This window comes from Pseudophryne corroboree, chromosome 1 (genome assembly GCF_028390025.1).
Source record: "Pseudophryne corroboree isolate aPseCor3 chromosome 1, aPseCor3.hap2, whole genome shotgun sequence".
Lineage (NCBI taxonomy): Eukaryota > Metazoa > Chordata > Amphibia > Anura > Myobatrachidae > Pseudophryne > Pseudophryne corroboree.
In genome coordinates this window covers 424726959-424741908 of record NC_086444.1, presented here as the reverse complement: position 1 = coordinate 424741908, position 14950 = coordinate 424726959, and the positions used below count along the sequence as shown (strand labels likewise).

General features: G+C 47.0%; 1 protein-coding gene across 6 annotated transcripts in view; it reads right to left on the bottom strand.

Moving 5' to 3' along the window:
* The window catches only part of MORC2 (MORC family CW-type zinc finger 2), a 343405-nt gene that overhangs the window by 130255 nt on the left and 198200 nt on the right, over positions 1-14950 (bottom strand). For all 6 annotated transcript variants that reach the window (XM_063913415.1, XM_063913413.1, XM_063913411.1 and 3 more), the window contains exon 14: positions 14666-14806. In XM_063913415.1, coding sequence (XP_063769485.1) covers positions 14666-14806 — 141 coding nt within the window. The remainder of the gene's footprint in view (positions 1-14665; positions 14807-14950) is intronic.

Genomic DNA, 14950 nt, shown 5'->3' with positions numbered 1-14950 from the left:
GATTGGGGAATCATTCCCCGTAGTGCCCAATCCAGATGTCAAACTTTGTAAAATCTTCTTTGCCTTTACAAATTTATCTATTACTAAACTCTGTGATTTGTCTTCAAAGTTTCCTCTTCATCCTCTTACGTTCACTGACAGGATTACAGTTCAAACGTCACATGCCTACTCGGTCTGTCAGAGCTCTGCCTAAATCCAGTATATCTCACTAGCATAGGGACACCAGTATCAGTGTGCCTGGTCATGCACAAAGGGTGGAGAATGGGAATACTGGTGAAGATAGACTGTGCATAGATACCGATATACATGATGGTGTGACAGCCTGATGGTGAACGCAAATCTGACAAATTTTCTTTTTAGTATTCCCCCCCCCCCCCTCTTTTCACTTTCCAAAGATGGTTTACTTCATACAACAGTTAAACACATTGAAATACAAGATTTATGTTCCCTACAGAAAGCGCTGACTCGTAGAAAACATCGTATCACTAACATCGTATCACTGGAGTGTCTGTTCCGGGAAGATTGAGAGGCAGGACTGTTGTCACGGCACCTGAGCGCGGAGAACAACAAGACCAAGAGGCGGTTGTCGCACCAGTTTTTCTTTTTTTTTATTATTTTCTCCATCTCCTACTACCCTCCTTCTCTCCCTCCTTTCCTCCCCCTTCTTGTTCCCTTTCTCTCCCCTTAACAAGATGGACTTACCCCAAGAGACTGCATTCCGGGTTTTCCTGTTAACCCTGTTGTTGACCAGAACAGTCTGTTTCGGTGAGAGTACCAGAGAGGTCGAGAAAGGATCTGGAATGGGTTCTGATGGCGAGGACGGATTTGTAGAATTCCAAGACCAACACATCACTCGAGCAAAGGCGAGTATCAGAAAATGATCTGGTAGTCAGGAAGCTAGGAGGCACTGTGAAGGGTTATTGGCTGAGGAAAATTGCATTTGTAAAAATTGTGAGAACATAGTTGAGGATGGGTGCATCCAGAGATGTCAGTCCAGCCTTAATATCAACATGGACCGTCATCCATTGAGTGATTACCACTCACTAGTGGGTAAGGTCTTAAACCAGACAGAATGCTGGGTGTGCTCACAAGTACCTCAAGGTCAGAGCAAGTCAGGATTAGTACCGTACCCTTTAGCAATAGATGAGGTACTCGAATTACGGGGTGGGAGACCGGTGGACAAGAAATTTAATATTTCTAGGCCCCCTAGTTTGAAGCTCCACCAGTATCATGTAGATAGATCCTTATTATGTTTCAATATTTCCAATTACCGAAAGCCGGGAAATTGGGAGGTGACATGGAATAACCAGACCATGGCCTTTTCGCACAGAGCTGATAAGATACCCATAGACTCTGAACTCATACGCCAAATAGCCAACAATGGAAGGTATTTTCGGTATAGATATACTCGAGGAAGCAAGACCATGTGGGTTGGAGAAGTATCACCAGGGTACTGTGCTTATATCATACAGCCTGATACTTGTACTGAACAGATGAGAGAACTTGTGTTATGTTGGAAGAGTGTGCCAGAGGTCATGACCATAACCCATGATAAGATGAAAGATGTTCACCGCAGTGCTCAGGCTCCTTACACTCATACTCACTATGAACACATCGTAAGGAGACACCTCATAGATAGGACAGAGCACGTAGCCTCTGATTTGATCCACGAATCCACCGGGATTCAATTCCTTCTCGCATTAGACATCACCCGTACTGCCAGAGGAATTATAAATTATAGGTATATCCATGCGCTAGCGAACTTGATAGATAATATCACTGAGATGTATGACGACACCTTCAGGTATACGGGTAGGGAGTTGCAAGCTTACAAAACGGAACTGATCCAGCACAGGATGGTCCTTAATTATATCACAGCCGTGACGGGTGGGTACTGTGTCACTTTGGCAACTCAATATGGTGTGAAGTGCTGCACGTATATTACAAACAGCACTGACGACCCCACAGAGATTATCGATCAAAAGATGGATGATATAATAGGATTTTGGTACTTACCAGGTAAATCCTTTTCTTTGAATCCATAGGGGGCACTGGAGTACTCTTGGGATATGGACGGGCTTCCGTAGGAACAGCACTGAATATTTAAATTTAGAACACTCCACCCCTCCATATCCCCGAGTACCTCTCAGTGTTTTTTACTGAGCCGAACAGGAACTATAGAGAGGTTGACAATGAAGTATTACATATAACATAACGGACAATAACGAAGTTGACACATAACGTTACTGACAACTAAACAGTTGACACCCTAACCAGCACTTGTAATTTGAACCAGTCGGTGAAAGTGTGTTACCATAAGATCCTCAGAACTCACCACAACTAGGTAAAACTGCTCTGGGTGGGCGTCCAGTGCCCCCTATGGATTCAAAGAAAAGGATTTACCTGGTAAGTACCAAAATCCTATTTTCTTTTTCATCCACTAGGGGTCACTGGAGTACTCTTGGGACGTACCAAAGCTTCCCCCGTGGGCGGGAGAGCTGTTTGGCACTTGTAACACTAGGCGGCCAAAGCTAGATGCTGATGCCGCAAACGTATCAAACTTGTAAAAGCGCACAAACGTGTGCACTGAAGACCATGTAGCCGCACGGCAAAGCTGCGTCGTAGAAGCTCCCCGACCAGCTGCCCATGAAGTTCCCACAGAACGTGTGGAATGAGCGGTTACTGACGTAGGCGGTTGTAACCTAGCATGAAGGTAAGCCTGACGTATGGTCAGTTTTATCCATCTGGATAAGGTTTGTTTAGACGCTGGCCAACCCATCTTGGCAGCATCATAGAGAACAAACAACGTATCCGTCTTACGGACTAAAGACGTTCGGGATACATAAACGCGTAATGCGCGTACCACATCCAGAGTTCGAGAATGTGCCGTCAACACAGGAACTACTATTGGTTGATTGATGTGAAGAGATGACACTACCTTTGGTAAGAAAGCGGGATTCGTCCGAAGTTCCGCTCTGTCATCATGAAACACCAAATACGGTGACTTGCATGACAAGGCACCCAAATCCGAAACACGCCTTGCCGAAGCTAAGGCTAGAAGAAAATTTGTTTTCCAAGTGAGAAATTTTATATCCACTTGCTGTAAGGGTTCAAAACATGATGACTGTAAGAACTCTAAAACCAGATTCAAGTCCCATGGCGCTGTAGGTGGAATGAATGGAGGCTGTACTCTGAGGACACCTTGGAGAAAAGTGCGTATAGACGGCAATAGAGCCAATCGTCTTTGAAAGTAAATTGACAAAGCAGATACCTGCACCTTTAGTGTAGATAAACGCAGGCCTCCATCTAACCCTGTTTGTAGAAACAACAAAAGGCGGCATAACTTGAAAGATGATGTCGGAAACTTCCGAGCTTCACACCAACCTATATAGGCACGCCATATTCTGTAATAATGAGCTGCCGTAACCGGCTTCCTAGCTCGTAACATAGTTGGTATAACCGAATCTGGAATGCCCTCTCTTCTTAAGAGGGCGGTCTCAACAGCCACCCCGTCAAACGCAGCCGCGCTAAATCGGGGTAAAAGGAACGGACCCTGTTGTAACAGGTCTGGACGTAGTGGGAGCGGCCAAGGATAGTCTGCGAGTAGTCCTCGGAGATCCGAGAACCAAGCTCTCCGAGGCCAATGAGGCGCCACTAGTATGACTGTGACCGACTCTCTTTTGATCCGTTTTAGCACCAGAGGGAGCAACGGAAACTGTGGAAACAGATACACAAGACTGTACGGCCACGCGACAGTGAGAGCGTCCACCGCCACTGCCTTTGGATCTTCTGGACACATACTGGAACGTTTGGTGATTGTGTCGAGACGCCATCAGGTCCACCTGAGGATAACCCCATCGCTGAACCAACATGTGAAACACTTCTGGATTTAATGCCCATTCACCTGGATGAAAATCCCGACGACTGAGATAATCCGTTTACCAGTTGTCCACTCCCGGAATGAACACGGCCGACAATATCACCTGGTGGCATTCCGTCCAATTGAGGATTCGAGCTACTTCCCGCATTGCCATGCGGCTTCTCGTTCCTCCTTGTTTGTTGATGTATGCGACCGCCGTCGCATTGTCTGACTGCACTTGGACAAGCTGAGAGCGAAGCATGTGCACTGCTTGTCGTAGCGCATTGTAAATTGCGCGGAGTTCCAGGACATTTATAGACAGCAATTTTTCGTGATCCGCCCAGAGACCCTGGAGCTGACAATTTTGAATTACCGCTCTCCAACCTCTGAGACTGGCGTCAGTAGTTAGAATTATCCAATTCAAGCCTCCGAACCGTCTTCCTGCGGTTAAATTGTGTTCCTTGAGCCACCAGAGCAGAGATACTCTTGCCCTTGGCGACAACCTCACCCTGTGGTGAATCTGCAGATGCGAGCCCGACCACTGGGCGAACACATTCAGTTGAAATGGACGCGAGTGAAATCTTCCGAACTGAAGCGCTTCGAGAGCTGCCACCATTGTGCCTAAGAGGCGAATGCACAAGTGTACAGACACTGTGCGTGGCTTGAGCACTAATTGTACTAGATGGCGTAGAATTTGTACTTTCTGCTGTGGTAGGTAAATTCTTTGATTGACCGTATCGAGAATCATACCTAGGAATTGAAGGCGTTGAGACGGAATTAGATGTGATTTCTTGAAGTTGACAATCCAACCGTGGTGAACCAGTACATCGTACGTTAGCAGCGCATGTTGGAGAAGCATCTGTTGAGACGGAGCTTTGATGAGCAGATCGTCTAAATACGGAACTATTGTCACTCCCAGGGATCTGAGATGAGCTATCATCACAGACATCACTTTGGTGAATACCCGAGGCGCTGATGACAGGCCAAACGGTAGAGCCTGAAACTGGTAATGGTTCTGGCGTATTGCAAACCGTAAGAATTTCTGATGAGGCTGCCAAATTAGAATGTGTAAGTACGCATCCTTGAGATCTAGTCCGCAATCACCGAACGCAGAGACTCCATTTTGAATCTGTAGTAAGTTACGTACTGATTGAGACCCTTTAAGTTCAATATTGGTCTGACTGAGCCCTCCGGCTTCGGTACTACAAACAGACTTGAATAATAACCCTGACCCTGTTGGTGTACAGGGACCGGAATCAAAACTGCTGAATCCAGTAGGGACTGGATGGCAATTTGCAGAACCGTCCTCTTGTCGTCCGACAGAGGCAATCCTGTCTTGAAAAACCGCAGAGGCGGAAGACAGTCGAACTCTATTTTGTAACCTTTTAACACTAAATTGCGGATCCACCCATCCGCAGATGTCTGGAACCACGCCAAATGGAACGTCTGAAGGCGTGCTCCCACAATCGGAGAACCGAGATGGGCTGGTAGCCCGTCATGCCACTGGCTTGTCGGTAACCTTAGCGTCCTGGCAAGTTGTGTTGGTTTGTTGGAAACCACGTCCTCAACCACGTCTAGCAGGCGTGGCTGTTCCTCTGCCACGTCCTCGAAAGGGCTGAGGTCTAAAAGATTTGAACGAAGGTCCAGCGTACCTTCTTCTTGATACCGGTGGAGGCAATGTAAGAAAACAGACTTACCTCCCGTAGCCTCAACAATCCATGCGTCCAATTCAGGACCAAACAACTTCTTGCCATCGTAAGGCAACGCCTCTATACCTCGTTTGACCTCTGCCTCCGCATGATAAGCACGCAGCCAGAGTGCTCTTCGTGCCGTTACTAGCGACGATGAAATACGAGAAGTGAGCTGACAGACGTCAGTAGACGCTGTGCAGAGATACTCTACAGCCTCACTCATTTGATTTACAAGTAGTATCAGGTTTTCGTCATGTAAACCAGATTTGAGTTCTGTAACCTGCTGCTACATACATGGATTTTAGCATAGTTTCTTAAGCGTAGTAGTTGCTGGCACTGGTATGGTTAATTTCTTGGTAAGCTTGGACACTGAGGAATCAACTATTGGTGGATTCTCCCATGTACACGTTACCGAGTCTGGAAACGGATAACTAGACTTAAATCTGCGAGGTATAGAAAACCGTTTATCTGGATTCTGTCGTGTTTCTACTAACATCTGATTAAGAGATTCCGACACAGGAAAACTTATTGGCGTTTTCCGTCGTTTCGTAAATACGACCTGATCATTTGTGAGAGGCTCCTCAGTTTCAGGAAACTTCAGAGACAGACGTACCGCTCTGATGAGATCATCAATGCCGGAACTGTTAAAATCCTCGCCATCTGACTCCACTTCGCCCTCCTCACCCTGATCTTGTTCCGTGAGGTCTGGCATGGAATCGTCAGAATGCAACATAGCAGAAACTGGAAAATCATAAGACATATGAAATTTATCCCGTTTACCCAAAATGGATTTGGACCTTACGCAAGGCTGAGACGCCTCCGGTAGTTCTGGCGGTCTCACCCTAGACTCAGATCTTGCCGTTTCCCGCTCCTGACGAGCGGCGGTCAATTCTGATTGTAACCTATCTAGTACATTTACTAACATACCCCACGGAGGGTCCGGTGAGGACATTGGTTGTAAACTGGAGCAGAAATGGTAGTCTGAACCGGATCCACAAAACATACTGTACATGTGGTAGATCCATTCGGTAACACACTGCTACAGACTTTGCAATTATGCTTTTTAGTTTTTGCTGGTGCCTTACTCATTATGGCGACAGACAATACAATACACAAAAAACAGACACTTGCACGACTCAGTAAAATAGTAGTAAGGTGTCTCTGTATATATATCTGGCCAAGTGCAGTACACGTGGCCAGTACTATGAAATGTGATCCCAAATTCCCACTAACACCCCTGCGCCTCCGGTGGAGTAGCGATGTAGTACTGGAACATTCTGGAATCACAGCAGGAAGACACAGGAAGCATGGTTAAAATGGCTGCCATGCTTAAACATATAATCACAGTGCATTCCATACTGATCTTATAAACAGTCTCCCTGCCAGCATAAACATCATTATATATATATATATATATATATATATATAAATGTGTGCACACTATCAACAGCCTGATGTTGCTGCTGTCCCTTCCCCCCCCCCCCTTCGCATCTGCTCATAGCGTGCAGTGCGGGCCGGGCATCGGGCACCCCTGCGCCGGGACCTGGAAGACTGGGAGCGCGTGTTAGCGCTATGACTACCGGGCCGCAGCGGATACAAGCGGCGGGCGGAACATTGGGAGAAGCGGCGGCCGGACCAGACGCGGGGAGCAGATGGGCTGTAAGAAGCGCCGGAGCTGATACCCGGCGGCCAGAGCAGTTGAGCGGCTACGTTACCCGGCGGCCCGAGCCGCTGCGGCCGCAGTCAGCAGAAAGAAAACCAGCGCCTTCCCCACACGTCGGGGCGGCAGCGGAAGCTGACCGCCCCGTTCTCACCCCTCACATACCTGCAATAGTTGTACCGAGTCTGGAAACGGTCTGTGATGAGGCTCCGACGGTGCTTCTTAGTAAGCGCCGGCCAGCCTGAGCAGGAGATATGTGTGGCTGTGAGGGAGCTCTTTCAGAGAGGCCCGACACACCCCTGCTGCTATCAGCAGCTGCACTATCCCTGACCCTGCCTTTTGGAAGGGGGAAAGGGATGTATGAAATTTAAAATAAAAATATTCAAAGTAATTGTGACCTGAGCCACAGAGCTGTTACTACTTCGAGCACAGAAAAAACACTGAGAGGTACTCGGGGATATGGAGGGGTGGAGTGTTCTAAATTTAAATATTCAGTGCTGTTCCTACGGAAGCCCGTCCATATCCCAAGAGTACTCCAGTGACCCCTAGTGGATGATAAAGAAATTGCAGTTGAAGTGGGAGTTCCGAAGGAGACACAACCTTACCCTGACTGCTGTGAGTAATGAACTGACCGGCTGGGTCTCATGGTTGAACCCACGCAATTGGTTCTCAGGTTTAGGCAAATGGGCTCAAAATGTTATTATGAGTGTAGGAAAGTTTCTCCTTTGTATCCTGGGAGTCGTCATAATTATTGGCTTGATATTTAGGTGTGTTCGAATTCTAACGGGGCGCAAGCACGGCACAAATTTGATGAGTTTAAGGAGCGGGGGCATTGTTACTGCAGCAGATTTGATTTATGACCCATCCATAGAGACAATGTTATGATAAGGATTGCAAATGAATTCCATGGCCTGTTTCTTTCACCCGTTTTTCCTTTGTCTCCCCCTTGGCCCAGATACACCGATCCGGAAAAGACATTGACTACACCCAAGGATGATTACGAAAATTTTATGTGAATGTATTTTAGATATGTGTCTTATCTTCATCTCTATAACCTTCAGTTAGTGACACACATAGTCGACAGGTGATATCCACATATATTAGCACTCACATATGTTCCCCCTCCATGTATCATCAACTAAATGTGCACCCCATTTGTTGGAACAAGAAGCCGAAAAGAGCTCGGTAGTGTTTGTTGGCCCACTTACAGACCCTTAATACGGGATAAGAAGGATTTAATGTATACTTCGCAATACCTCGAAGCTTATCTAGAACGTATACGGCACGATGATACATGCCCCTCAGACATGATTCATACATGCATGCTTTTACTATCCCACTAGGTCATACATTTCCCACCTACTACCTCTCCTCCTACCATCCAATCACCTGTAGATATTGTATTGTATATTTTTCTGTTTAATGTTTAGATAGTGGCAGTTATTGTTGACTGTCAAAGTCGAAAAATATTGTAGTACACACACCACGTACTAACACACACATGCCCGCTGCGCGTGCACTTGTTCCACCGTGCGTGCACATATCCGCAATTTGCGTATGATTGCTCCCGCGGTCCTGCGCGTGGTATGGGTATTTACGGCGGAGTTTGTGAGCACATAGAGGGTTATCAAAACATTACATATTTAACCCAAATAGTGCACATTGTACACATAGCCCCCCTTCACCACATCAGCAAGTATCCACAGTTTAAATGATTCCAGGACTAAGGGATTCACCTTTGCATGATGGGAAGGGACAGACTAAGGTTATAAGGTGATGTCTAGTATCCAGCTGTAGGGTATTTTAAGGGTAACATTCCGGTGTTGGTTAGAGGAAGATCGCATGTTCCTGCGTGTAGTTATGTGCAGAAGTAGAATATAGATATAAACTGTATTTACTGTATATTATGTATGCAGCGGGAATCCAGAGGAGACCACCCACAAGAGCAGTTGAGAAAGACATCGCCCACCTTTTCAAATCTACCTATGACCTCTCCTGTAATGTAAAGATGCATCTCTGTGTCCAATGGACAAAGGGATTACAGTATCCATTGCATTGCTTTTGGAAGTAGTGTATAAAAAGCCTGTTGCTGCCTGGCCGGTCAGAAGACTCTTAACGCTATCTACCTGATGAGCGGAGGACTGGACCAGGTTGCGCAAGCGAATATTCTCACGTATGTACATTGACTGTAGCCATTTACTCTGTTGTATATTGTAGTGTATAAATTGTATTGTTATCCCCTTCCAGATATATACGCTGAGGTGTCGGAGCCCAGTGTTTAAACTACAAATCGGTGTTGTGTCCTCTTTTCCCTGCTAGGGTTTAAAGCATATTACATTACCTAACTGTATAAGGTTTAAAAGTGTATTGATAAGGTGTGTACGCGCTGCGGGTATTTTGTACCGTCAGCGCTGCATAAGGTTTAAGGTGTAACATCATTGCAGAGCTTTGCTGCATAAGGTCTAGAGTGTAATAATATCATTGCATTGCATTACTAATAAGGTTTAAAGTATATCAAGAGTGTGCGCGCGCTGTGTGTACTTTGTACCCCCAGCACGGCGTTTGTACGTTAAGTCCGGACAAGGTACGGGACTCTGTACGCAAATAGCGTACAAAGTACGTAGCGTGTGTATTAAGTCTAGCAGCAGCAGCGGCTCCATGGTAAAAGTGTGTTTAGAGGTATAGCTTTATGGTTTAAGATAATATCGACATTATCAAATTCCTCCGTAGGAGCATTCCTGGCCTCACACCAAGAAACATATTTTCTCCATATTCGGTGATAATGTTTTGATGTCACGTCCTTCCTAGCCTTTATTAGCGTAGGAATGACTTCATCCGGAATACCTTTATCCGCTAGGATCCGGCGTTCAACCGCCATGCCGTCAAACGCAGCCGCGGTAAGTCTTGGAACAGACAGGGCCCCTGCTGCAGCAGGTCCTTTCTTAGAGGAAGAGGCCACGGATCTTCTGTGAGCAATTCCTGTAGATCCAGATACCAAGTCCTTCGTGGCCAATCTGGAACAATGAGGATTGTTCTCACTCTTCTTTGTCTTATTATTCTCAACACCTTGGGTATAAGAGGAAGAGGAGGAAACACAGACCAACTGAAACACCCACGGTGTCACCATGGGCGTCCACAGCTATCGCCTGAGGATCTCTTGACCTGGCGCAATACCTTTTTAACTTTGTGTTGAGACGGGACGCCATCATGTCTATCTGGGGCAGGTCCCACCGACCTGCGATCTGCGCAAAGACTTCCTGATGAAGTCCCCACTCTCCCGGATGCAGGTCGTGTCTGCTGAGGAAGTCTGCTTCCCAGTTGTCCACTGCTGACAGTGCGCTTACATGATTTTCCGCCCAGCGAAGAGTCCTGGTGGCTTCCGCCATTGCCACCCTGCTCCTTGTGCCACATTGGCGGTTTACATGAGCTACTGCGGTGACATTGTCCGACTGAATCAGAACTGGTTTGTCGCGAAGTAATGCCTCCGCTTGACGTAGGGCGTTGTATATGGCCCTCAACTCCAGGATGTTGATGTGGAGACAAGTCTCTAGACTCAACCAAAGACCTTGGAAATTTCTTCCCTGTGTGACTGCTCCCCAACCTCTGAGACTTGCGTCTGTGGTCACCAGGATCCAGTCCTGAATGCCGAACCTGCGACCCTCTAGGAGGTGAGCACTTTGCAGCCACCACAGGAGAGACACCCTTGCTCTGGGGCACAGGGTGATCCTCTGATGCATTTGTAGATGTGACCGGACCACTTGTCCAGTAGGTCCCATTGGAAGGTCCTCGCATGGAACCTGCCGAAGGGAATGGCTTCGTACGATGCCACCATTTTCCCCAGGACTCGAGTGCAGTGATGCACTGACACCTGTTTTGGCTTCAATAGGTTCCTGACCAGAGTCATGAGTTCCTGAGCTTTTTCCATTGGAAGAAAAACTTTCTTCTGGTCTGTGTCCAGAATCAAGCCCAAGAAGGTCAGACGCGTCGTAGGAACCAACTGTGACTTCGGGATATTGAGAATCCAGCCGTGTTGCTGTAACACCTTCAAAGACAGAGACACGCTGTCCAGTAACTTCTCCCGAGATCTCGCTTTTATGAGGAGATCGTCCAAGTATGGGATAATTGTGACCCCTCGCTTGCGCAGGAGCACCATCATTTCCGCCATTACCTTGGTGAAAATCCTCGGGCCGTTGAAAGCCCAAACGGCAACGTCTGAAATTGGTAATGACAATCTTGTACAGCAAATCTCAGGAACGCCTGATGAGGAGGAAATATTGGAACATGAAGGTATGCATCCTTTATGTCCAGGGAAACCATAAAATCCCCCTCTTCCAGGCTGGCGATGACTGCCCTGAGCGATTCCATCTTGAATTTGAACCTTTTCAAGTATAGGTTCAGGGATTTTAAATTCAAAATGGGTCTGACCGAACCGTCCGGTTTCGGAACCACAAACAGGGTTGAGTAATAACCCTTTCCTTGCTGCAGTAGAGTAACCTTTACCACTACCTGTTGAAGATACAATTTTTGTATTGCATTCAACACTAACTCCCTCTCTGAGGGAGCCGCAGGTAGAGCAGATTTGAAAAACCGGCGAGGAGGCACCTCTTCGAATTCCAGCTTGTATCCCTAAGAAACAATTTTTATTGCCCAGGGATCCACCTGTGAATGAACCCAGATGTGGCTGAAAAGTCGAGGACGTGCCCCCACTTGAGAGGACTCCCCCAGGGAAGCCCCAGCGTCATGCAGTGGATTTTGCAGAGGCAAGGGAGGACTTCTGTTCCTGGAAACTAGCTTTGTGCAGCTTTTTTCCTCTGCTCTTACCTCTGGCAAGAAAGGACGATCCTCGTACTCTTTTGCTTTTATTCGAACGAAAGGACTGCATTTGATAATGAGGCGCTTTCTTAGGCTGTGAGGGAACATAAGGCAAAAAATTCGATTTACCTGCCGTAGCTGTGGAGACGCGGTCCGAGAGGCCTTCTCCAAATAACTCCTCACCTTTGTAAGGTAAAGACTCCATATGCCTCTTTGAGTTGGCATCACCCGTCCACTGTCGGGTCCATAAGACTCGCCTAGCAGAAACAGACATAGCGTTTATTCTGGAACTTAGCAAACAAATGTCTCTTTGAGCATCCCTCATATATAACACAGCATCTTTTATATGCCCTAGGGTCATTAAAATGGTATCCTTATCTAGGGTCTCAATTTCCGGAGATAAGGAGTCTGTCCATGCTGCGACAGCACTACAAACCCAGGCCGACGCCATTGCCGGTCTAAGAATTGTACCTGAATATGTGTAAATGGACTTCAAGGTAACCTCCTGTCTGCGATCAGCAGCATCCTTGAGGGTAGCCGTATCTTGGGATGGCAGCGCTATCTTCTTTGATAAACGTGTTAAAGCCTTGTCCACCTTAGGAAAAGACTCCCATCGTATCCTATCCGTTTGCGGGAAAAGAAACGCCATAAGAATTCTTTTGGGAATCTGCAGCCTCTTGTCTGGAGATTCCCAAGCCTTTTCGCACAGCTCGCTCAGCTCATACGAGGATGGAAAAGTGACCTCAGGCTTTTTCTCTTTATACATGTGTACCCTGTCGTCAGAGACAGGGGGTTCCTCTGTGATATGCAAAACATCTTTTATTGCAATAATCATATATCGAATGCCCTTAGCCACTTTTGGCTGTAATTTTGCCTCCTCATAGTCGACACTGGAGTCTGAATCCGTGTCGGTATCTGTGTCCATTATTTGGGACAATGTGCGCTTCTGAGACTCGGAAGGTCCCAGTGACACAGGGACAGGCATGGTCTGACTACCTGACTGTTCCCTAGCCTCAGCCTTGTCTATAAATTTACACTAGCACTCAAGACATTCCACATCTCCATCCAGTCCGGTGTCGGCGCTGCCGACGGAGATCTGATATTCATACACTCCCCCTCCTCCTTAGGTGAGCCTTCCACTTCATACATGTCGACACACGCGTACCGACACACCCCACACACACACACAGGGAAGCTCTTATCTGAAGACAGTTCCCCACCAGGCCATTTGGAGAGACAGAGAGAGAGAGTATGCCAGCACACACCCCAGCGCTATATAACCCAGGCAAAACACAGAATGTTTCCCCAGTAGCGCTGAAATAACACATTTTTCGCCAATTATGTGCCCCCCTCTTGAAAAACCCACTGTCACCTCAGTAAGCAGGGGAGAGTCCGGGGAGCTTCCTCTCAGCGCTGTGCTGTGGAGAAAAATGGCGCTGGTGAGTGCTGAGGGAGAAGCCCCGCCCCCTCGGTGGCGGGCTTCTGTCCAGCTCAAATTATTCAAAAACATGGCGGGGGCTCTTTATATACATGTACAGTGCCCAGCTGTACATGTATATATGTGTTTATGCCATAATAGAGGTTTATATTGCTGCCCAGGGCGCCCCCCCTGCGCCCTACACCCTTAGAGTGACCGGAGTGTGTGATGTGTATGGGAGCAATGGCGCACAGCTGCACTGCTGTGCGTTACCTCAGTGAAGATCACAAAGTCTTATGCCGCCTTTGAAGCCTTTTTACTTCTCATGCTCACCCGGCTTCTATCTTCTGGCTCTGCGAGGAGGACGGCGGCGCGGCTCTGGGACGAACTCCAGGGTGAGACTTGTGTTCCGACTCCCTCTGGAGCTAATGGTGTCCAGTAGCCTAAGAAACAGGACCTTGAAACTCAGAGAAGTAGGGCTGTTTCTCTCTCCTCAGTCCCACGATGCAGGGAGTCTGTTGCCAGCAGTGCTCCCTGAAAATAAAAAACCTAATTAAAATACTTTCTTAGCAGGAAACTCAGGAGAGCTCCCTGCAGTGCACCCATCTCCTCTGGGCACAGTATCAAACTGAGGTCTGGAGGAGGGGCATAGAGGGAGGAGCCAGTGCATACCCAGAGTCAAAGTCTTTCTTAAGGTGCCCATGTCTCCTGCGGAGCCTGTATATCCCATGGTCCTTACGGAGTCCCAGCATCCTCTAGGACGTTAGAGAAAAATCCTAGAGTGAACACTATGTATTGTAAAAAAAGATGTGGCTGCTACACTGTAGCACTTCGTATACAGATCAGAGCAGAGTTGCACACAGATATACAAGTGTCACATATCAAATTAACTAGCGCAGTCTACCGGTGTCTTCCTGCTGCATTGCGTTTTGGCAAAAAGATGCCCAATGCCAGCAGTCTCGCGGGACCTGGTGCGTACAGAGGAACCATTAGGCACGACTGCAACAACGATGTATGAGGATACATTTTGTATGCTGGACACTGGTAAAGCAAATGGGTTTATAGGACATAGGGGGTCTCCTATCTTTGAAACATAAAACACAACTTGTGTTCCCAGAATGCTGATGAAGAAATGTATTTGCACAACTTCCAATATCAGGTTTTTTCTTTATAATAATTAAAGGCCCAACACACTGACTTGTCGGAGAATGAGAGGTGCTACTTACGTTCCTCCTTCTAGCTGAGGTCCAACCTTCTCATACATTTTTATTAACCGGCTGCAGTTATACACAAACATGCCATCAAGTTCCCGTTGCTCAATGTTAACACCAAAGATAAAGTTTAGTTCTTTTGGTTCTTTCAGGGCTCTAAAAAGTAAAATATGTAATAATTTACAAAACATCTCTAGGTATGTCTTTTAATACAAGCAGCAGGAAATAATGATTATGAACATTCCAACGGACCACTAATAACAAAAACTATATTTCAGCTGCAGACCAACAAAAAAAAAA